At 41.9% G+C, this 25,003-nt stretch overlaps 1 protein-coding gene across 2 annotated transcripts in view; it reads right to left on the minus strand.

The window, feature by feature from the left end:
- The window catches only part of TMPRSS12 (transmembrane serine protease 12), a 33,393-nt gene extending 10,135 nt beyond the window's left edge, over positions 1-23,258 (minus strand). Inside the window, exons 1-3 of one of the 2 annotated variants that reach the window (XM_032285043.1) lie at positions 22,974-23,258; positions 22,117-22,312; positions 15,444-15,712 (exon numbers count right to left, since the gene is read on the minus strand). In XM_032285043.1, the coding sequence (XP_032140934.1) occupies positions 15,444-15,712; positions 22,117-22,312; positions 22,974-23,160 (652 nt within the window). In that variant the 5' untranslated portion in view covers positions 23,161-23,258. Of the gene's footprint in view, positions 1-15,443; positions 15,713-22,116; positions 22,713-22,973 lie in introns of those variants that run through there. The other variant, XR_004270818.1, reaches the window with a different exon arrangement.
- Positions 23,259-25,003: the final 1,745 nt, after the last annotated feature.

Below are 25,003 nucleotides of genomic sequence, written 5' to 3' on the forward strand. Positions count from 1 at the left end.
GGTTTTTTTTTTTTTTTTTTTTTTTTTTGAGATGGAGTCTTGCTCTATTGCCCAGGCTGGAGTACAGTGGCATGATCTTGGCTCACTGCAACCATCCCCTCTCAGGTTCAAGTGATTCTCCTGCCTCAGCCCCCCAAATAGCTGGGATTACAGGTGTGTGCCACCACACCCTACTAATTTTTGTATTTTTAGTAGAGACGTGGTTGGGACCATATTGGCCAGGCTGAATTCAAACTCCTGACCACAAGTGATCTGCTGAGCAGATGCCAGTAGTAAACTTATCCTTTTGCCTAGTTTTAACAACCAAAATTGGCCTCCCAAAGTGCTGGGATTATAGCAAGAGCCACCATGCCTGGTGTTACTGTAGTCTTATAGTTTGAAGTTTGGTAATGTGATGCCTCCAGCTTTGTTTTTTGTGTTTAAGATTGCCTTGGCTATTTGGGCTCTTTTTGGGTTCCATATAAATTTTAGAACAGTTTTTTTCTAGTCCTGTGAAAAATGACATTGTAGTTTGATAGGAATATCATTGAATCTATAGATTGATTTGGGCAGTATGGACATTTTAATGTTATTGATTTTTCCTGTCTATAAACATGGAATGTGTTCCCATCATTTGTTTGTATCATTTATGATTTTTTTTTCAGCACTGTTTTGTAGTTCTCCTTATAGAAATCTTTCACTTCCTTGGTTAGATGTATTCCTATGGAGGTTTTGTGTGTGTGTGTGTGTGTGTGTGTGTGTGTGTGTGTGTGTGTGTGTTTATTGTAAGTAATATTCTTGATTTGGCTCTCAACTTGAATATTATTGATGTATAGAAATGCTACTGATTTTTGTACATTGATTTAGTATCCTGGAACTTTACTGAAGTCATTTATCAGTTCCAGGAGCCTTTTAGTGGAGCCTTCAGGGTTTTCTAGGCATAGAATCATACCATTGGTGAAGTGAGATCATTTGGGTTTTTTTCCTATTTGGGTATCTTTTATTTCTTTCCCTTGCCTGATTGCCGTGGCTAGGACTTCCTGCTGCTATTTCTTTTGAGAATTTTTTTTTTTTTATTTTTTTGGGGACGGAGTTTCACTCATGTTACCCAGGCTGGAGTGCAATGGCGCGATCTCGGCTCACCGCAACCTCCGCCTCCTGGGTTCAGGCAATTCTCCTGCCTCAGCTTCCTGAGTAGCTGGGATTACAGGCATGTGCCACCATGCCCAGCTAATTTTTTGTATTTTTAGTAGAGACGGGGTTTCACCATGTTGACCAGGATGGTCTCGATCTCTTGACCTCGTGATCCACTCGCCTCGGCCTCCCAAAGTGCTGGGATTACAGGCTTGAGCCACCGCGCCCGGCCCCTCTTTTGAGAATTTTTAAACTTAGAATGGTATTGGATTTTATCAAATACATTTTCCACACCATTTGCAGCAATCTTATCATTTTTATCTTTTATTAATATAGGTTTTATGTTATTTTATTGATTTTCAGATGTAAAACCAACCTTGCATTTTTGGAAGAAATTCCACTAGGTAGTGTATACAATCCTTTTTTATGTTGTTGTATTCGGTTTGCTAACATGTTGTTGATGATTTTTGAGTCTTATTCATGAAAGCTCTTTCTCTATAGTTTTCTTGTAATGTCCTTGGTTTGGTGTCAGGATAACAATACTAGACTTACATAATTATCTGGGAAATACTCCCTTCTCCTCTGTTTTCTGAGTGCATAATATTAGAACTGCCTCTTCCTTAAATATTTGATATGCTTCACCTGTGAAGTCATCTGGGCTTGGCTACTTTAATGGACAGATTTAAAATTACTGATTATAGACCGGGCGCAGTGGCTCAAGCCTGTAATCCCAGCACTTTGGGAGGCTGAGGCGGGTGGATCACGAGGTCAAGAGATCAAGACCATCCTGGTCAACATGGTGAAACCCCGTCTCTACCAAAAATACAAAAAATTAGCTGGGCATGGTGGTGCGTGCCTGTAATCCCAGCTACTCAGGAGGCTGAGGCAGGAGAATTGCCTGAACCCAGGAGGCGGAGGTTGCGGTGAGCCAAGATCGCGCCATTGCACTCCAGCCTGGGTAACATGAGTGCAACTCCGTCTCAAAAAATAAATAAATAAATAAATAAATAAAATTACTGATTATATTTATATACTTGTTATGGGTCTACTCAGATATTCTTTTCTTCTTCAACCAGTTATCATAATTTTTTTCCTTTTAGGAATTTATTGCTGTTACTAAAATTTGACCATTTATGTGAAACAAATATAATGTTAATCAGTTAAATACTTCTCCTGAATAATACAGGGACCTGAAACCACTTTAACTCTGGTCACCTGTCCTGAAATACCTGCTTTCTTCCCACAATTTAGACATTATTTTTGATTCTAAGGTTTCTGTCTTGCCACTATTGACATTTTAGGCCAAACAATTCTTTGTGTGGGAGGTGGGAAAACTATACTGTGCACTGAAGGATGCTGAGCAGATGCCAGTAGTAAACTTATCTTTTTCCCAGTTTTAACAACCAAAATTTTCTCCAGATATGTTACCAAATATTCCCTAGCGGCAAAATTATGCCCAAGTGAGAACCACTGTTGTGTAAATGTTTATTTACATTTACCTATGTATTACCCATGTCTTTTTCTGTTCCTTCTTCATATTATACCTCCCTTTTAGCATCATTTACTTTCTTTCTGATATTTCTTTTACTTCCTTGGTGAAGGACTGTTGGTAGTAAATTCACTTTTTGTTCGCAGATATTCTTCAATGATAGCTTTGCTGGATACACAATTGTAGGTTCATAGTTATTTTCTCTCAGCATTTTGAGGACGATATTTGTCTTTTGGCTTTCTTTTTTATTTTATTTATTTTTCCATAGGTTATTGGGATATAGGTGGTGTCTGGTTACGTAAGTTTTTTAGTGGTGATACGTGAGATTTTGGTGCAACCATCGCCTAAGCAGTATATGCTGCACCCTATTCATAGACTTTTAACCCTCGTCCCTCTCCCACCCTTCCTCCTAAGTCCCCAAAGTCCGTTGTATCATTCTTATGCCTTTGCATCTTCATAGCTTAGCTCCCATATATCAGTGAGAATACATGATGATTGGTTTTCCATTCCTGAGTTACTTCATTTAGAATAATAGTCTCCAGTCTCATCCAGGTCGCTGCGAATGCCATTAATTTCTTTCTTTTCTTTTTCTTTTCCTTTCCTTTCCTCTCTCTTTCTCTCTCTCTCTCTCTCTTTTTTTTTTTTTTTTGCACTGTCACCCAGGCTGAAATGCAGTGGCACAATCTCAGCTCACTGCAACCTCCGCCTCCCAAGTTCAAGCAATTCTCCTGCCCCAACCTCCCCAGAAGCTGGGATTACAGGTGCCTGCCACCACACCCGACTAATTTTTTGTATTTTTAGTAGAGACAGGGTTTCACTATGTTGGCCAGGCTGGTCCCAAACTTCTGACCTTGTGATCTGCCCACCTTGGCCTCCCAAAGTGCTGGGATTACAGGCATGAGCGACCGTGCTAGCCTACTTTGAGTTCAAGGAATCTCCACACTGTTTTCCATGGTGGCTGTACTAGTTGACATTCCCACCAGCAGTGTAGAAGCGTTTCCTCATCACTACATCCATGTCAACATCTACTTTTTTTTTTTTTTTTGATATGACCATTCTTGTAGGAATAAGGTAGTATCACATTGTGGTTTTGATTTGCATTTCCCTGATCATTAGTGATGGTGAGCATTTTTTCATATGTTTCTTGGCCATTTGTATATCTTCTTTTGAGAACTATCTATTCATGTCCTTAGCCCACTTTTTGATGGGATTGTTTTTTTTCTTGCTGATCTGTTTGAGCTTGTTGCAGATTCTGGATACTAGTCTTCTGTCAGATGTATAGACTGTGAAGATTTTCTCCCACTCTGTGGGTTGTCTGTTTACTCTGCTGACTGTCCCTTTTGCCATGCAAAAGCTCTTTAATTAAGTCCCAGCTATTTATCATTATTTTTATTGCATTTTATTTTGGTTTCTTGGTCATGAAATTTTTGCCTAAGCCAATGTCTAGAGGGGTTTCTCCAATGTTATCTTCTAGAATTTTTATACTTTCAGGTCTTAGATTTAAGTCTTTAATCCATTTTGATTTTTGTATAAGGTGAGCAAAGAGAATCCAGTTTCATTCTCCTGCATGTGCTAGCCAATTATCCCAGCACCATTTGTTGAAAAGGGTGTCCTTTCTCCATTTTATGTTTCTGTTTGCTTTGTTGAAGATCATTTGGGTTTATTTCTGGGTTCTCTATTCTGTTCCATTGGTCTGTGTGCCCATTTTTATACCAGTACCATGCTGTTTTGGTGATAATGGCCTTATAGTTTGAAATCAGGTAGTATGCCTCCAGATTTGTTCTTTTTGCTTGATCTTGCTTTGACTATGTGGGCTTTTTTTGGGTTCCATATGAATTTTAGAATTGTTTTTTTCTAATTCTGTGAAGAACTATGGTGGTATTTTGATAGGGATTGCATTTAATTTGTAGATTGCTTTTGGCAGTATGGTCATTTTCACAATATTGATTCTACCCATCCATGAGCATGGGATGTGTTTCCATTTGTTTATGCCATCTGTGATTTCTTTCAGCAGTGTTTTGTAGTTTTCCCTGTAGAAGTCTTTTGCCTCCTTTGTTAGATACATTCTTAAGTGGTTTTTTTTTTTGTTTGTTTTTGTTTTTTTGTTTTTTCTTTTGCAGCTATTGTAAAAAGGATTGAGTTCTTGATTTGATTCTCCACTTGGTCACTGTTAGTATATAGGAAAGCTGCTGATTTGTGTATGTTAATCTTGTATCTGGAAACTTTGCTGAATTCTTTTATCAGTTCTAGGAGCTTTCTGGAGGAGTCTTTAGGGTTTTCAAGGTAAATGTTCATATTGTCAGCAAACAGTGACAGTTTGACTTCCTCTTAACCAATCTGAATGCCTTTTTTTTTTTTTTTTTTTTTTTTAATCTTGTCTGATTTCTCTGGCTAGGACTTCCAGTACTACGTTGAAAAGGAGTACTGCCGGGCGCGGTGGCTCACGCCTATAATCCCAGCACTTTGGGAGGCCGAGGTGGGTGGATCACGAGGTCAAGAGATCGAGACCATCCTGGTTAACAAGGTGAAACCTCGTCTCTACTAAAAATACAAAAATTAGCTGGGCATGATGGTGCGTGCCTGTAGTCCCAGCTACTCGGGAGGCTGAGGCAGGAGAATTGCTTGAACCCAGGAGGTGGAGGTTGCGGTGAGCCGAGATAGTGCCATTGCACTCCAGTCTGGGCAACAGCAGCGAAACTCTGTCTCAAAAAAAAAAAAAAAAAAAAAAAAAAGAAAAGGAGTAGTGAGAGTGAGCATCCTTGTCTTGTTCCAGTTCTGAGGGAATGCTTTCAACTTTTCCCTATTCAGTATTATGTTGGCTGTGGGTTTGTCATAGTTGACTTTCATTATATTGAAGTATATCTCTTTATGCCGATTTTGCTGAGAGTTTTAATCATAAAGGGATGCTGGATTTTGTCAAATGCCTTTTCTGTATCTATTGAGATGATCATGTGATTTTTGTTTTTAATTCTGTGTATGTAATGTATCACATTTACTGACTTGCATATGCTAAACTATCCCTGCATCCCTGGTAAGAAACCCACTTGATCATAGTGTATTACCTTTTTTTTTTTTTTTTTTTGAGAGGAAGTCGAGTCTCCCTCTGATGTTCAGGCTGGAGTGTAGTGGCATGATGTTGGCTCACTGCTACCTCTGCCTCCTGGGTTCAAGCAGTTCTCCTGTGTCCACCACCATGCCCAGCCAATTTTTCTATTTTTTTTTTTTTTTTGAGATGGAGTTTCGCTCTTGTTGCCCAGGCTGGAGTGCAATGGCGCGATCTCGGCTCACCGCAACCTCCGTCTCCTGGGTTCAGGCAATTCTCCTGCCTCAGCCTCCTGAGTAGCTGGGATTACAGGCATGCGCCACCATGTCCAGCTGATTTTTTGTATTTTTAGTAGAGACGGGGTTTCACCATGTTGACCAGGATGGTCTCGATCTCTTGACCTCATGATCCACCCGCCTCGGCCTCCCAAAGTGCTGGGTTTACAGGCGTGAGCCACCGTGCCCGGCCCAATTTTTCTATTTTTAATAGAGACAGGGTTTCACCAAGTTGGCTAGGATGGTCTCGAACTCCTGACTTCAGGTGATCTGCCCGCCTCAGCCTCCCAAAGTGCTGGGATTACATGTGTGAGCCACCACGCCCGCCAGTGGATTATCTTTTTGATATATTGTTGGATTTAGTTACCTAGTATTTTGTTAAGTGTTTTAGTGTTATGTTCATCAGGGATATTGGTTTGTAGTTTTCTTTTTTAATTATGTCCTTTCCTGGTTTTGGTATTAAGGGATGCTGGCTTCATAGAATGAATTAGAAAGGGCTCTCTCTTTCTCTGTCTTGTGGAATAGTGTCAAAAGGGTTGGTATCAATTTTTCTTTGAATGTCTGGTAGAATTCTGCTGTGAATACCTCTGGTCCTCAATTTTTTTTGTTGGTAATTTTTAAATTACCACTTAAATCTTGTTGCTTGTTATTGCTCTGTTCAGGGTATCCTAATTATTTCTGACTTAAGCTAGGAGGGTTGTATTTTTCCAGAAACTCATCTGTCTCTTCCAGGTTTTCCGGTTTATGTGCATAAAACTATTCATAGTAGCGTTGAGTCATTTTTTGTATTTCTGTGGTGTCAGTTGTAATATCGTTGTTTCGTTTCTTATTGAGCTTATTTGGATTTTCTCTCTTCTTTTCTTGGCTAATCTTGCTAATGTTATTTATCTTTTTGAAGAACCAGCCTTTTGTTTCATTTATCTTTTGTATTTTTGTTTGTTTCAATTTCATTTAGTTCTGCTCTGATCTTGGTTATTTCCTTTCTTCTGCTGGGTTTGGGTTTGGTTTCTTCTTGTTTCTCTAGTTCCTTGAGGTATGACCTTAGAATGTCAGTTTGTGCTCCTTTCAGTCTTTCTGATATAGGCATTTAGGGTTATGAACTTTCCTCTTAGCACCACCTTTGCTGCATCCCGGAGGTTTTGTCATTCTTGTCATCCAGTTTGAATAATTTTTTAATTTCCATCTTAATTTTGTTTTTGACCCAATGATTATTCAGGAGCAGGTTATTTAATTTCCATGTATTTGCATGGTTTTGAAAGTTCCTTTTGGAGTGATTTCCAGTTTTATTCCACTGTTGTTCAAGAGAGTGCTTGATATAATACCAATTTTCTTAAATTTATTGAGGCTCATTTTGTGGCCTATCAGATGGCCTGTCTTGGAGAAAGTTCCATGCACTTTCAGAAAGTGTATTCTGCCGTTGTTGGATGCAATGTTCTGTATACATCTGTTAAGTTTATTGGTTCAAAGGTATAATTTAAATCCATTTGTTGACTTTCTGTCTTGATGACCCATCTAGTGCTGTCAGCGGAGTACTGAAGTTCACCACTATTATTGTGTTGCTGTATATCTCATTTCTTAGGTCTATTAGTAATTGTTTTATAAATGTGGGAGCTCCAGTGTGAGGTGCATATATGTTTAGAACTGTGATATTTTCCTGTTGGACAAGGCCTTTTACCATTATATAATGTCCCTCTGTCTTTTTTAACTGCTAACGCTTTAAAGTTTGTTTTGTCTGATGTAAAAATAGCTACTTCTGCTTTCTTTTGGTGTCTATTTGCATGAAATGCCTTTTTCCACCCCTTGACTTTAAAGTTTATGTGAGTCCTTGTTAGGTGAGTCTTTTGAAGGCAGCAGATGGTTGGCGAGTTCTTATCCCTTCTGCAGTTCTGTATCTTTTAAGTGGAGCATTTAGGCCATTTACATTCAACGTTAGTACTGAGATGTGAGGAACCATTCCATTCATCATGCTGTTTTTTGCCTTGTACCTTGGTTTTTGGTTTGTGCTTTTTAAGTTATATTTTTGTTTTACAGGTCCTGTGAGATTTATGCTTTAAAGACGTTCTGTTTTCATGTGTTTCCAGGATTTCTTTCAAGATTTAGAGCTCCTTCTGGCAGTTCTTGCAGTGGTGGCTTGGTAGTGGAAAATTCTCTCAGCATTTCTTTGCCTGAAAAAGACTATGTTTCTTTCATATTTGATGGTTAGTTTCACTGAATACAAAATTCTTGGCTCACAATTGTTTCGTTTGAGGAGGCTGAAAATAGGGTCCCAATCCCCTCTAGCTTGCAGGGTTTCTGCTGAGAAATTTGGGGTCAATATGGTGGGTTTTCCTTTATATGTTACCTAGTGCTTTTGTCTCACAGCTCTTAAGATTCTTTCCTTCACCTTAAGTTTAGATAACCTGATGACAATGTGCCTAGACAATAATCTTTCTGCAATGAATTTGCCGGGTGTTCTTTGTGCTTCTTGTATTTGGATGTCTAGGTCTCTAGCAAGGCCAGGGAAGTTTTCCCTGATTATTCCCCCAAATATGTTTTCCAAACTTTTAGATTTCTCTTCTTCCTCGGGAACACCAATTCTTCTTAGATTTGGTTGTTTAACATAATCCCAGACTTCTTGGAGGCTTTGTTCATATTTTCTTAATATTTTTCTTTGTCTTTGTTGGATTGGGTTAATTCAAAGACTTTTTGTCTTTGAGCTCTAAATTTCTTTCTTCTACTTTTTCAATTCTGTTGCTGAGACTTTCCAGAGCATTTTCCATCCCTGTAAGTGTGCTCATGCTTCCTGAAGTTTTGATTGTTATCCATTACCTTGAATATTTCTCCCTTCATTTCTTGTATTGCTTTTTGGATTTCCTTGCATTGGGCTTCGCCTTTCTCTGGTGCCTCCCTGATGAGCTTAATAACTAACCTCCTGAATACTTTTTCAGGTAAATTTGGGATTTATTCTTGGTTTGGCTCCACTGCTGGTGAGCTGGGTGATTTTTTGGGGGGTGTTAAAGAGCCTTGTTTTGTCATATGACCAGAGTTGGTTTTCTGGTTCCTTCTCATTTGGGTAGGCTCTGTCAGAGGGATGGTATAGGGCTGAAGGCTGTTTAGATTCTTCTGTCCCATGGGGTATTCCTTTAATGTAGTACTCTCTGCCTTTTCCTCTGGATGTGGCTTCCTGAGAGCTGAGCTGCAGTGATTGTTATTTTTCTTCTGGGTCTAGCCACCTAGCAAGTCTACCAACTCTGGGCTGGCACTGGGAGTTGTCTACAGAGTCCTGTGATGTGAACCATCTATGGGTCTCTCAGCCGTGGATACCAGCATCTGTTCCAGTGGAGATGGCAGGGGGTTGAAATGGACTCTGTGAAGATTCTTAGCTTTGGTGGTTTAATGTCCTATTTTTGTGCCGGTTGGCCTCCTGCCAGGAGGTGGTGCTTTCCAGAAAGCATCAGCTGTGGTAGTATGGAGAGGAACTGGTGGTGGTCAGGGCCCTAGAACGCTCATGAATATATGCCCTTTGTCTTCAGCTACCAGGGTGGGTAGGGAAGAACCGTCAGGTGGGGGCAGGGCTAGGCATGTCTGAGCTCAGACTGTCCTTGGGTGGGTCTTGCTGCAGCTGCTGTGGGGGATGGGAGTGAGGTTCTCAGGTCAATGGAGTTGTATACTGAGGGGGATTATGGCTGCTTCTGCTGAGTCATGCAGGTTGTCAGTGGAGTAGGGGAAAGTCAGCAATCACAGGCTTTATCCAGCTCACATACAATCCGAAGGGCCAGTCTCACTCCCACTGTGCCCCACAACAGTACCAAGTCTGTTTCCAGACAGTGGGCAAATGGGTGAGAACTTGCCCCAGGCTACCCACTTCCCACAGTATTTGGGGTATCTCCCAGGTCCTGCAGGAGCAGTCTGCTTCCTTCAGAGGGTCTATGGGTTGTCTTGGGATTCCTGGTTTATTCCTACAGTTGCTCCTGGCTAAAATTCATGATGCAAACCTCCACGACACTGCTCTGTCCATCCAAGTTAGAGCTGCAATCTAGTTCTGCCTCCAGTCTGCCAGGATGGTCAGAATAATCACTCTGCAGGCTGGACAGAAGCTCCGAGTTGGAGATACAATCTAGTTCTGTCTCCGGTCCACCATGATGATCTCAATAATCAGTTCTTCAGTCTGTACTCAAGCCATGTTTCTTGAGGGTAGGCCTCAAAAAGCCTTTGGCAGAAGGCAAAGAGGGAGGCAAGCACATCTTCACACGGCAACAGGAGAGTGTCTTTTGGCTTTCATTATTGCTATTGGGAAGTTTTCTGAAAACTAATCTGTATTCTATTATAAGGATTTTTCTTTTATTTCTGGCTACATTTCAGATATTCTGGGTTTTTTTGTTGTTGTTCAACTTCAGTATAATGTACGAAAGGGGATTATGGTTTTTTGTTTTTGGCTAGTATTGTGCTTATTAATATTTTATCTGGATTAGGTGGGGCATGGTAGTTCATGCCTGTAATCCCAGCACTTTGGGGGGCTGAGGTGGGCAGATCATCTCAGGTCAGGAGTTTGAGACCAGCCTGACTAACATGGAGAAACCCCATCTCTACTAAAAATAAAAAATTAGCCAGGTATGGTAGTTAATTTTGTAGTCCTAGCTACTTGGGAGGCTGAGGCAGGAGAATCACTTGAACCTGGGAGGCAGAGCTGAGATCGTGCCATTGCACTCCAGCCTGGGCAACAAGAGTAATCTGGATTCACATCTTTCATCAGTTTTTAAGAAATTTCAACCCAAATACATTGAATATTGCCTCTCTTCTATCTTCTTTATTCTTTCCTCTCTGACGCTCTCATTAGATATATGTTAGATTTTCTCATTCTATCCTTAGACCTATTTCATGTTTTCTCTTTTTCTTCTCTCTGTGCTAAGATATATATCCTTTAGATATATCTTCTAGTTCACAAATCCTCTATTTAGCTGTGTTTAATATGATACCTAGTTTATTCAATAAGTTTCTCTTTTTTTTTTTTTTTTTTTTTTTGAGACAGTCTTACTCTTATTGCCCAGGCTGGAGTGGAATGGTTTGATCTTGGGTTACAGGCACCCGCCATCATGCTCAGCTAGTCCTAGCTACCCAGGAGGCTGAGGCAGGAGAATCGTTTGAAGCTGGGAGGCAGAGGTTGCAGTGAGCTGACATTGTGCCACTGCACTCCAGCCTGGGTGAGAGAGGGAGACTCTGTCTCAAAAAAGAAACAAAAAACTGTATGTCTGTTGTTTGGTGTATACATGTTTAGCATTGCTATGTCTTCTTGGTGGACTGACCCTTTTATTATTATGTAATGTCTCTCACCATCCTTGTAATCTTCTTTGCTCTAAAGTCTACTTTATCTGATATTTATATAGGCATTCCTACTTTTTCTTTTTTCCATTCTAGCTTCTTTTCCTTGTTTGGAGACCCAGGCTGGAGTGCAGTGGTGCTATCATTAAATAGTTTATTAAATATCATGAGCTATATTTAATGGGCTCAAGTGATCCTCCCACATAGCTGGGACTGCAGATGTGCACTACCATACCTGGCTAATTATTTGTTTTTATTTTTGTAGAGACGAGGTCTCCCTATGTTGCTCAGGCTGGTCTCAAACTCCTGGCCTCAAGCAATCCTCTCACCTTAGCCTCTCAAAGTGCTAGGATTACCGGTGTAATCCAGCTTTCTTTTGATTAATGTAGCCATGTGTATTTTTCCCCTCCTTTTTTTTTCCAACCTACCTAGATCATATTTGAAGTATACTGTATATGTAAGAACAAGGCGGGCACAGTGGCTCATGCCTATAGTCCCAGCGCTTTGGGAGGCCAAGGTGGGCAGATCACTTGAGGCCAGGTGTTTGAGACCAGCCTGGCCAACATGGTGAAACCCTGTCTCTACTAAAAATACAAAAATTAGCTGGGCATGGTGGTACACCACTGTAATCCAAGCTACTCAGGAGGCTGAGGCAGGAGAATTGCCTGAACCCAGGAGGCGGAGGTTGCGGTGAGCCGAGATTGCGCCATTGCACTCCAGCCTGGGCAACAAGAGCGAAACTCCGACTCAAAAAAAAAAAAAAAGTATTATATGCTAGGTCATGAGTCTGACTCATTTTTACAGTACAGCCATGGGACTCCAGCTTTATGGGAGTGTCTTCCCTACTCCCCAACTTGGACAACTTTTGTTCTTTAACCATCTCTTTCCAAGGTCCATGAAATCACTGAAATCAATATTAAAAGTTAACTTTTTGGCAAATACTCTAAAGATGAAAGTCAACTTCTGTGTTCCAGTTCCCTCTCTAAGTTCCATTGTCACATCGAGTCCTTAGCCTATGTAATCTTCCTCTTTAACAGTTTTCAGTGGGGAGCCTGGTATGTACATGTAATCTACCATGTTGCTAGAGAACTAATTTAATTCTCAAAACAACTCTCTGAGGGGTATTATTGCTCGTACTTTAACAGATCATGAAACTGGATGACATTGTGAAAGATGATATGTTAATAATATAGTGGGGGCCAGGTGTGGTGGCTCACGGCTATAATCCCAGCACTTTGGGAGGCCGAGGCGGGCAAATCATGAGGTCAGGAGTTTGAGACCAGCCTGGACAACATAGTAATACCCCGTCTCTACTAAAGATATAAAAAATTAGCCAGGTGTGGTGGCATGTGCCTGTAATCCTAGCTACTTGGGAGGCTGAGGCAGGAGAATCGTTTGAACCTGGGAGACAGAGGTTGCAGTGAGCTGAGATTGTGCCACTGCACTCCAGGCTGGGCAACAGAGTGAGAATCTGTCTCTCATATATATATATATATATATGAGACATATATATATGTATGTATAGACATACACATATGTCTATATAGACACATATATATACACGTGTATATATATATAAATATATATACATATATATATGGTGGAAATACATGCGTTTTGTGAGACGCAGAACTGGGCTTGAATTCTGACTTTATCACTTAGTTATTTTATTAGTTCGAGCAACTTATTTAACCTCTTTAAGCTTTATTTTACTCATTCATTTTACAGTATTTTCTATAGTGTTGCTGGGGGTATTAAATGAGATAATGCATTACAATGCTTAGCATTTTATTAAGTTCCTGGCCCTAAACAAATGGTAGCTGCTTCCATTATTGTTGTTCTAATTGTTATTAAAGAGTCAAAAACATGCCTATGGTCATTCAGCGAGCCTGTGGTGGCAGGCTGGGATTCAGAATTAGGTCTGTCATTCTAAAGCCCATGTTCTCTACAGCATGTTGCTTTCCTTATCTTCCTTAAGTATCCATAGATGGAAAAAAAAGAAAAATAATAATTCACAGATATTTCATACATTTATCTACATCCTAGCTAAATAATCCACAAATATTTAAATGGCTGGGGCCTGTGGGGAATAGGAAGAAAAAAGGAGTCTTAGTACTTAACCTCATATATTCCTAACTGGACTGTGATTCCCTCAATAGCAGTTTAATGCAGTTGTTAAATATTCAGGCTTTAGAATAAAAGAGACTTAGATTTGAGTCCCAGTTTCTTAACCTCTAAGATTCTCAATTCCTGGTCTGTTAAATGGGGTAAAAATAACATTAACTCCCTTTTAGGAATATTGGGGGTATAAGATAAAGTAGTATATTTAAAACAGGACCCAGGACAGGCATGGTGCTCATGCCTATAAACCCAGCTACTCAGGAGACTGAAGCAGCTGGATTGCTTGAGGCCAGGAGTTCAAGACCAGCCTGGGCAACACAGCAAGATGGTCTCTTAAAAACAAACAGGCAAAAGTTGGGGACAGTGGCTCATACCTGTAATGTCAGCACTTTGGGAGGCTGAGGCAGGAGGATTTCTTGAGGCCAGGAGTTCAAGATCAGCCTAGGAAACATGGCAAGACCCTGTCTCTACAAGAAAATGAAAAAATTGGCTGGGCATGGTGGCACATGCCTGTAGTACCCGCTACTTGGGAGGCTGAGGCAGGAGGATTACTTGGGACCAGGAGGTCAGGGTTACAGTGAGCTGTGATCCTCCCACTGCACTCCAGCCTGGGTGACAGAGCAAGACCCTGTCTTTAAAAAATAAATAAATAAACATACATATATACATACATAAAATGTTTTAAAAAGCTGGGTGTGGTGTTATGTGCCTGTAGTCCCAGCTATTGGAGAAGCTGAGGCAGGAGAACTGCTTGAGCCTAGGAGTTTGAGGCTGCAGTGAGCTACAGTTATACCACTGTGCTCCAGCCTGGGTGACAGAGTGAGACCCCATCTCTAAAAAAAAAAAAGTGTTTTAAATGACAACAACAAGAACAAAAACAGGGCCTGAAACATGGTAAACTCTCCCAAATGTCAGCTGGGAAAGACAAAGACAAAGAGACTGTGTCATCTATTTTTTATTCCTCCCATTAGTTCAGTCAGTTAACATTTAGTGCCCCTATGTACACTAAAAATATGTATCGCAATCAGCTTGCCTGATACTAAATAAGGCATTAAATAAATTAAAAGGAAACTAAATATGATTCCTCATACCAGAAATGTCTTACTTAAGAGAGACAACTCTGCCACAGAGCTGGCTTCATAGTCTGAGTTCACACTACAGAAACACTTGGAACCACCATTCTAACTTAAGGTTCAAGTATCTTGGCATGTACAACCAGAGAAAGTCTCTGTTTCTGCTTTGGAAGAGAATTTTCTCTCTCCCTCCAAGAAGTTAAAAAAAAAAAAAAAAAAAAACAGACCCGCCCCTTCAAAAGTTTTTTTCAGTGTTTCTTAAGGACCTATAATACTTTTCAATCTCGTGGCATAAAGAGATAAAAAGATAATACATAGAAAGAAAGAAACACAGTCAGGTATCACTTAATGACAGAGAACATTCTGAGAAATACATCATTAGGCAATTCTGTTGTTGTGCAACCATAATAGAGTGCACTTCCATAAACCTAGATGGTACAGTCTGCTGCACCCCTAGGGTCTATGGTATAGCCTGGTACTCCTAGGCTACAACCTGTTCAGCTGTACTAAATATTGTAGACAGCTGTGATACAGTAGTAAGCATTTGTATATCTAAACACAGAAAGGCCAGGCTCGGTGGCTCATGCCTGTAATCCCAGCACTTTGGAAGGCCAAGGCAGGCGGATCACAGGAGGCCAGGAGTTTGAGACCAACCTGGCCAGCATGGCGAAACCTTATCTCTACTAAAAATACAAAAATTAGCCAAGTGTGGTGGTGCATGCCTGTAATCCCAGCTAACTGGGAGGATGAGGCAAGAGAATCACTTGAACCTGGGAGGTGAGGCTGCAGTGAGCTGAGATCACACCACTGCACTCCAGCCTGGGCAACAGAGTGAAACTCTGTCTAGATTTAAAAAAAAAAAAAAAAGGTTCAGTAAAAATATGGAAAAATAATCTTATAGACCACCATCGTGTATGCAGTCTATCATTGACCTAAATGTCATTATGTGGTACGTGACTGTATAAAAGGTTTGACCCTCCTCTGCTCATAATCTGGAAAATGTGTATCAGTAAAATTCAGACTATAATTACCTTCTTCTTTTGTTCTTCCCCAGCCACTTATAAAACACTTTGTGTTTCCATCCAGGATTTGGAAAACATCAAAAGGTAGGCAAATAGGCTGAATATAGTCATTATACCTCACTGCTTTTTTTAAGTGAAAAAGTGCAATGTCATTTACATAAGATTCCAAAATGAAGTTTGGATGAATAATGATTGCTTTAATTTTTATCTTCTTGGTATGAGGATGGTGACCATGTATATTATTAGTTCCAATCACAGCTCTCCATATTAAAGGATTGCTGAAAGAAAGTAAACATTCTTATTATAAACACCTTTACTTAAGTGCATATTCTTAATCTCCCACTAGTTTTGTTCTCATGGTAGATTAATAATCAAAAACTTTAATTCTAGTTTCATGTGACATAAAATATCAACTAACACAAGCATCATGATCTAGGAAAAGATAAAAAGACCGATGGAACAGAAAATCCAGAAACAGGTTCAAGTACATGAGTACTTAATCTGTTATTAAGGCAACATTTTTTTGCCAGTGGACAAAGAATGAATTATTCAGCATGTGGTATTGGGGCAACTAGTTATTTGAAAAGAGAAATAAAATTAGATATCTGAAATAACACTAAACGCCAAAATAAACTCCAAACGGATTAAATATTTAAATGTACAGATCTGTTTAATAAAGAGTTCCTATCTTTTAGAGATACCCAAAGTGATATGTCTGAGATTTGCTTCAAAATAATTGGAGGGGGAATGGTGAGGGTGTAGGTGAAACAAGATCAGGTGTCAGTTGATAACTGGAAGCTGGATGATAGGTACATGGAAGTTCACTAAAATATTCCCTCTGCTTTTATGATGTTTTTGAAACTTACTGGAATCAAACATTTGGATATTAACTTAGCATGTGAATTAAAAAACAAGAGCAGAAAATAACATAGATGAATATTTAACACTGACGCAAGAAAGGATTTGATAAAGCATGACACTAAAGGTAAAAAGAAGAAGCAACTAATAGATCTTGGCTGTCTTAAAAAAGCAAGCAAGCAAGCAAGGAAGCAAGCAAGCAAAAAACCAAAACCAAAACCAGCGAAACAGTCAGCAATTAAAACCACAAGAGGTTAACAGTAGTTAACACCTGGAATTGAATTACAAAGGAGGAACTTTCACTTTATATACTGTTGTTTACAAATACTGAGATAACTTTTCATCCTTCAAACTGGCAACATTGAGTGTGACCATGTGTGAGCGTGTGTGTGTGTGTGTGTGTGTGTTCGATGATAACAGTGTAGACAAGAATTAGAGGGAAAAGGGCACTGTTATTCATGGCAGAAAATGTAAAGAGACAGGCAATTTGACAACATGTATCAATATCCTAAAAAAGCTGCATAGCATTTGACTCTGCCGTTCTACTTCCTAGAATTTATCCCAAGGAAATAAAAGATGAACACAAAAATTTAGCTATGAAAATACCACAGAAATTTTGGCACATCTACAAAGTGGAAAACAGAAGCAACATATGGAAAAATGTCATGTTATATAGTTTAATAAAAAAGGTGCCAGGCGCGGTGGCTCAAGCCTGTAATCCCAGCACTTTGGGAGGCCAAGGCAGGCAGATCATGAGGTCAGGAGATCAAGACCATCCTGGCCAACATGGTGAAACCCCATCTCTACTAAAAATACAAAAAAATTAGCTGGGCGTGGTGGTGTGTGCCTGTAATCCCAGCTACCTGGGAGGCTGAGGAGGGAGAACTGCTTGAACCTGGGAGGCGGAGGTTGCAGTGAGCCGAGATTGCGCCACTGCACTCCAGCCTGGAGCCTGGAGACAGAGCAAGACTGCCTCAAAAAAAAAAAAAAAGGCTACTTCACAGTTTAGATATATGAGCCTGTTATATAAAATAATCTGGCTAGAAAAATCTAGAAGACTATGTAACAAAAAATTAACAGCTATTATTTCTAGGAAGTATAATAATAAGATAAGAAAAATCATTTCTGTTTTCTCATTTTCTTACATTAAATATGTTCTAGGCCGGGCATGGAGGCTCATGCCTGTAATCCCAACACTTTGGGAGGATGAGGCAGGCAGACTGCTTGAGCCCAGAAGTTCGAGACCACCCTGGGCAACATGGCGAAACTCTGTCTCTATAAAAAAATACAAAAATTAGCTGGGTGTGGTGGCATGTGCCTGTAGTACCACCTACTGGAGGCTGAGGTGGGAGGATTGCTTGAGCTCAGGAGGTTGAGGCTGCAGTGAGCCATGATTGTACCACTGCACTCAAGCCTGAGGAACAGAGTAAGACCCTGTCTCAAAAAAAAAAACGAAAACAAACAAACAAAAACAAACAACAAAAAAAAAACCAAAGGCCGGGAGCAGTGGCTCACGCCTGTAATCTCAGCACTGTGGGAGGCCGAGGTGGGCGGATCACGAAGTCAGGAGTTTGAGACCAGCCTGGCCAACATGGTGAAACCCTGTCTCTACTAAAAATACAAAAATTAGCTGAGCATGGTGGCAGGTGCCTTTAATCCCAGCTACTTGGGAGGCTGAGGCAGGAGAATTGCTTGAACCCAGGAGGCAGAGGTTGCAGTGAGCCGAGATTGCGCCACTGCACTCCAGCCTGGGCCAAAGCGAAAGTCTGTCACAAAAAAAAAAAAAAAAAAAAAAAGTTCTACTTCTTTATTTTTTTAAATATAAGATTGCACATACACTTACCATTTGACAAGGCATTCTCACTCTTGGGTATTTACACAAGTGAAAAGAAAACTTAGATTCACACAAATGTTTATAGTGACTTTACTCATAATTGACCAAACTGGAAACAACTTAAATATCCTTCAAGTAGTAGATGAATTAACAAACAGTGGCACATTCATATGTATTTGGCCAGGCCGGGCGCGGTGGCTCAAGCCTGTAATCCCAGCACTTTGGGAGGCCGAGGCGGGTGGATCACAAGGTCAAGAGATCGAGACCATCCTGGTCAACATGGTGAAACCCCGTCTCTACTAAAACTACAAAAAATTAGCTGGGCATGGTGGCGCGTGCCTGTAATCCCAGCTACTCAGGAGGCTGAGGCAGGAGAATTGCCTGAACCCGGGAGGCGGAGATTGCGGTGAGCCGAGATCGCGCCATTGCACTCCAGCCTGGGTAACAAGAGCGAAACTCCGTCTCAAAAAAAAACCAAAAAACAAAAAACATATGTATTTGGCCATTCTTGCTTTGTTATAAATAAATATTTGGGCGGGGCGCAATGGCTCACGCCTGTAATCCCAGCATTTGGGAGGCCAAGGTGGGTGGATCACGAGGTTAGTTCAAGACCAGCCTGACCAACATGGTGAAACTGGGTAATTTATAAAGAAAAGAGGTTTAATTGGCTGACAGTTCTGCAGGCTGCACAGAAACCATGGTGCTTGCATTGCTTGTGGTGAGGGCTTCAGGGAGCTTACAATCATGATGGAAGGAGAAAGAACAGGAGCATTGCATGATGAGAAGGAGCAAGATGGCAAGTGGGGAGGTGCTAAACACTTTTATTTATATTTTTTCCCTAACTTTCATGTTACGTTCGGAGGTACATGTGCTGGTTTGTTACATAGGTAAACTGTGTGGCAGGGGTTTGGTGTGCAGATGATGTCACCACCCATGTAATGAGCATAGTACCCAATAGGTAGTTTTTAGTCCCCCTTCTCCACCCTCAGGGAGGGCCCAGTGTCTGTTATTCCCTGCTTCATGTCCATGTGTACTCAGTGTTTGGCTCCCGCTTATAGGAGATAGCATGCAACATTTGGTTTTCTGTTTCTGTATTAATTTGCTTTGGATAATGACCTCTAGCTCTAGCTATGTTGCTACAAAGGACATGATTTCATTCTTTTTTATGACTGCATAGTATTCCATGGTGTCTGTGTACCACATTTTCTTTATCCAGTCCCTCATTGACGAGCATCTAGGTTGATTCCATGTCTTTGCTATTCTGAATAGTGCAGTGATGAACATATGCATACATGTGTCTTTATGGTAAAATTATTTATATTTCTTCAGGTATATATTCAGTAATGGGATTGCTGGGTCAAACGATAGTTCTGTTTTTAAGTTCTCTGAGAAATCTCCGAACTGGTTTCCACAGGGGCTGAACTAACTTCCATTCCCAGTGGCTCACACCTGCAATCCCACCACTTTGGGAGGCCAAACAGGCAAATCACTTGAGCCCAGGAGTTTCAGACCAGCCTACGCAACATAGTGAAAGCCTGTCTCTACAAAAAAAAAATACAAAAATTAGACGCGGTGGTGCACACCTGCAGTCCCAGCTATTCAGTAGGCTGAGATGGGAGGATCACCTGAGCCTGGGAGGTGGAGGTTGCCGTGAGCTGAGATTGTGCCACTGCCTGCCAGCCTGGGAGACAAAACGAGACTGTGTCTAAAAAAAACACAAGAAAACAAACCACCAATGAAAAAATACTACAGAGCCATACTAATCCAAAGAGTGTGTGATACTAGCATAAGGACAGATCTATACATCGATGGGAACTGAGAGCCCAGAAACACACCCTCTCATATCTGATCAACTGATTTTCAATGAGGGTACCAATACCATCCAATGGGGAAAGGACAAACTTTTCAACAGACAGTGCTGGGAAAAACTGGATAGCCATATGTAAAACAATGATGTTGTACCCTTACCTGATATTTTATGCAAAAATTGACTCAAAATGGATCACAGATCTAAATCTAAGAGCTAGAACTATAAACTCTTAGAAGAAAACACAGGGAGGCCGGGCGCGGTGGCTCAAGCCTGTAATCCCAGCACTTTGGGAGGCCGAGGCGGGTGGATCATGAGGTCAAGAGATCGAGACCATCCTGGTCAACATGGTGAAACCCCGTCTCTACTAAAAATACAAAACATTAGCTGGGCATGGTGGCGCGTGCCTGTAATCCCAGCTACTCAGGAGGCTAAGGCAGGAGAATTGCCTGAACCCAGGAGGCGGAGGTTGCGGTGAGCCGAGATCTCGCCATTGCACTCTAGCCTGGGTAACATGAGTGAAACTCCGTCTCAAAAAAAAAAAAAAAAAAAAAAAGAAAACACAGGGGAAAAGCTTTATGATACTGGATTTGATATAATGATTTCTTACATATTACACCAGAAACACAGGCAACAAAAGAAAAAAATAGATAAATTTGACTTCACCAAAATTAAAAGCTTTTATGTATCAAAGCACACTATCAAGAGAGTGAAAAGATGACCCACAGAATGGGAGAAAATATTTGCAAATCATGTGTCTGACAACAGATTAATATCCAGAACACATAAAGAACTCCTACAACTCAACAAAAAAGCAAAGAGCCCAGTTCTAAAATGGACAAAGGACTTGAATAGACATTTCTCCAAAGAAGATATACAAATGACCAATAAGCGCATAGAAAATGCTTAACATCACTATTAATTTGGGAAATTGATAGAAAAGCCACAATGAGCTACCATTTCACATTCATTAGGACAGTTATTATCATAGTAGTAAATATAAGTATGATGAGTCATAAGCTAGGGATAGGGAGACTGATATTCTGGATCTACTTTTTTTTTTTTTTTTTTTTTTTTTTTGAGACGGAGTTTCGCTCTTGTTACCCAGGCTGGAGTGCAATGGCGCGATCTCGGCTCACCGCAACCTCCGCCTCCTGGGTTCAGGCAATTCTCCTGCCTCAGCCTCCTGAGTAGCTGGGATTACAGGCACGCGCCACCATGCCCAGCTGATTTTTTGTAGTTTTAATAGAGACGGGGTTTCACCATGATGACCAGGATGGTCTCGATTTCTTGACCTCATGATCCACCCACCTCGGCCTCCCAAAGTGCTGGGATTACAGGCTTGAGCCACCGCACCCGGCCTAGGATCTACTTTTAATCAGTAGGGAGGGTTAAGGAACAGAAGCAGCAAATTTAAGATACTGCACAGGGAGCCTTCACAGGCCTTGGGGACCACTTGGATAGGTGAAGTGGGAGAAATCAGATAACTCTCTGGGTAATGGAACTGTTGATGATGGTATTAACTGAGAAAATAGAGAAGAAACAGTATCAGAGGAAAGTAAATTCCGTTTTGGACTTATTTAGAATGTGACTCCCTTGGAGGGAGCTGGAAATATGACTCATCAGGAGAGACCTAGGAGTTGACAGCACATGGTGATTGCCGCAGCAGAGGCAGATTAGACATCTCTAGGAAAGAGTACAGCATGATAGGGGGCAGGCCGGTTGTGACTCACGCCTATAATCCAAGCACTTTGGAGGGCAGAGGCTGGTGGATCACCTGAGGTCAGGAGTTTGAGACCGGCCTGGCCAACATGGCAAAACCTTGTCTCTACTAAAAATACAAAAATTAGCCAGGCATGATGGCAGGCACCTGTAATCCCAGCTATTCAGGAGGCTGAGGCAGGAGAATCACATGAGCCCAGGAGGCAGAGATTGCAGTGAACTGAGATTGCACCACTGCACTCCAGCCTGGGCAACAGAGCAACACTCCATCTCAAAAAAAAAAATAATAATAAAGTAAAAAATAAAGGATTTCTTTCAACAAATACAGTATACTATGTATAAGGAAGGCATTATGGCTATTTGCAAACATAGCTTAACTGAGAATGGCTGAAGTTAAACGGTCTTCTATCACTTCAAACTATCCCCTAAGAGAATAAAATGTTTCTGTTCTGAATACATACCTAGCGTCTTTAGTGCAGTGGGCAGCTGTGAGGACCCACCTCTCTCTCACTAGGGTTCCCCCACATACATGAGAAAGAACATGGCCATGTTTAACCTGCAGGCTCACCACCCAAGGCCATGTGCCCGCTTGAGCTTCTGTGCCCCCTATAATCCGGGACCCTTGCAGCGCATCCTTAAGTGGTGCCGTTCCACAATCTAAAAGTAAAAATGATACGTTATTTGGACTGAGCATCTATATTATGTTACTTCCTAAGCTGAACATATTAATGTAATCCTTTAAATTCCTATCTAAACATTAAGCAAGCTAACACACCAGAGGCATGCCCATATTTTCAAAGAAACTTGGAGAGTTAAGACAAATATGCCATACTTACAGACCGGAAGTCAACACAATCCATTAATTTTAAAACTCTAGTCCCCAAAAATATAAATTTTTCTGGCCACGTAACACATTCTTCCTTAGGTGAAACAGCGGTTAAAGAGCCTGGGAACAGTGAGTCGAGAGATGCAAATTCTAATGCTCACCATTTCACTTGTTGGGCTAATTTTTCTCTACTATAGCATGAAATGGTCACCTCATAGCCCTCCCTTTCAACTCTTTATCCCCTGACTTATTAATCTATAAAATCGGGATGATAAACCCCAGAATGTTTTGAGGAGAAAATACAGATTCACAATACAAATGTGTCATTTTGCTGTTACGACTGTTACTATAACGGGCCTAGAAACTGTCTAGGTATGTACAATTTTGGTTAAAGGCGGCTGGGACAACAGGAAAGGAGGAACCCAAATTCAAAGACTGTAGCGGTGGGGAAAAGGCAAGAGGGGCCCAGAGACAGGGGCGAACAGGTACTGCCCTTTGTGTGCGCCCCTCCTTCCCTCCGCCGCCCGGGCCTCTTGCGGGGGGCCTCAGCCTGCCGGGAACCAGCGGCCGGTTCCACCGAGAGGCCGAGCCTGGGCTTTTCGGAGGGCGAGTGAGGGTCTGAGTGTAAGTGAGAGCTCCCCACAAACAGCAGCGCTACACTCAGGAGCCCCAGCCGCATTTTGGAGGCTGGTGAGCAAGATGGCGGCAGGTACTTCCCACCCGCCCTGGGCACGTGGGGCGCACGACCTGGGGGCGAGGCGGGGAGGCACGAGTGCAGGCAGGGCGGGAAGGGGGCCGCGGGTAGAGTGCGCGGAGTAGGTCGGTTTAGAAAGAACCCCTCCGGGCCGGGCGCAGCGGCTCACGCCTGTAGTCACAGCACTTTGGGAGGCCGAGGCGGGCCGATCACCTGAGGTTTGGAGTTCGAGACCAGCATGACCCACACGGAGAAACCCCGTCTCTACTAAAAATACAAAATTAGCCGGGCGTGGTGGTGTATCCCAGCTACTCGGGAGGCTGAGGCAGGAAAATCGCTTGAACCCGGGAGGCAGAGGTTGCAGTGAGCCAAGATCGCATCATTGCACTCCGGCTTGGGCAACAAGAGCGAAACTTCTCAAAAAGAAAGAAAAAGAAAAGAAAGAGAAAGAAAAGAAGGAAAGAAAGAAGTGGGGGAGAGAGAGATAAGCGGGGGGGTGGCGGGAGGGGGGAGAGAGAGAGAGAGAGAAAGAATCCCCTCACTCTCAAGGTCTGATCGGGTTCCTCATCCACCACTATACCCCAGGTGATGTCTGATCACCCTGGCCTGTCCAGCAAGAATCCTGTTAGATTGGTTAGCCAGAATCCCATTACTCCTGATGCTACCTCTTAGTAATTTTCCGTCCACTGACACCCCTACCCTGCTCCTTGGCTGCAAATTCTTTCTTGCCCTTGCTGTGTTTGGATTTTAGCCCAGTCCCTCCACCCACTACAAAATCCTATTGCCATGGTCCCTATCCCTATCCGGATGGTCCTGAATAAAGTCTGCCTTGCTGTAATGAGTATCACTAAGTTTTCTCTAACATAATCCAAGGGTTTTAAGAGTGATATCTAATGTTCAGCTTTAAATTGTTCTGTCATTCCTGTTTTTTTTTTTTTTTGAGACGGAGTTTCGCTCTTGTTACCCAGGCTGGAGTGCAATGGCGCGATCTCGGCTCACTGCAACCTCCGCCTCCTGGGTTTCAGGCAATTCTCCTGCCTCAGCCTCCTGAATAGCTGGGACTACAGGCACGCGCCACCATGCCCAGCTAATTTTTTGTAGTTTTAGTAGAGACGGGGTTTCACCATGTTGACCAGGATGGTCTTGATCTCTTGACCTTGTGATCTACCCGCCTCGGCCTCCCAAAGTGCTGGGATTACAGGCTTGAGCCACCGCGCCCGGCCCCTATCTTGACCTATACTGAACTTTGCCTTTGTTAACCCAACACCTTCAGTAATAAGAAGACCATGTGGGCTGTGGGAAGTTGGTGAGGTGGTAGAGAATTAAAGTAGAGGTCAATAAAAGGATAGCTGCCTTGCTCATACCGTCTTCTGAGGCTGGTGTGGTTGGCAGCATTAGATAAAAGGAGCACATTACTTTGGGACTACACATGGTAACATGTGGGAAAGGGAGCAGAGGCTCAGAGCTGTGCCAAAATCGGGAGGGTGGAGGAGGTGATATTGGAGAAACAAGTTGCAGCATGAGCTGATCTCTATGGGCTAACAAGAAACAAAGTCCTCGTTCCCCAGATATTTTAGTGGAAGGTGATATTAGAAAGTGGGGGAAACATAGTTGGGGTGTGTGTGTTTGTGTGTGTGAGAAATGTAATCAGATTGTGTATGCCTGTGTAAACAGGGCAAGATGACTTTTTTTTTTTTTTTTTTTTGAGACGGAGTTTCGCTCTTGTTACCCAGGCTGGAGTGCAATGACGCGATCTCGGCTCACCGCAACCTCCGCTTCCTGGGTTCAGGCAATTCTCCTGCCTCAGCCTCCCGAGTAGCTGGGACTA

The sequence above is a fragment of the Sapajus apella genome, unplaced genomic scaffold (genome assembly GCF_009761245.1).
Source record: "Sapajus apella isolate SASKATOON/1434 unplaced genomic scaffold, GSC_monkey_1.0 scaffold2, whole genome shotgun sequence".
NCBI classification, from domain to species: domain Eukaryota; kingdom Metazoa; phylum Chordata; class Mammalia; order Primates; family Cebidae; genus Sapajus; species Sapajus apella.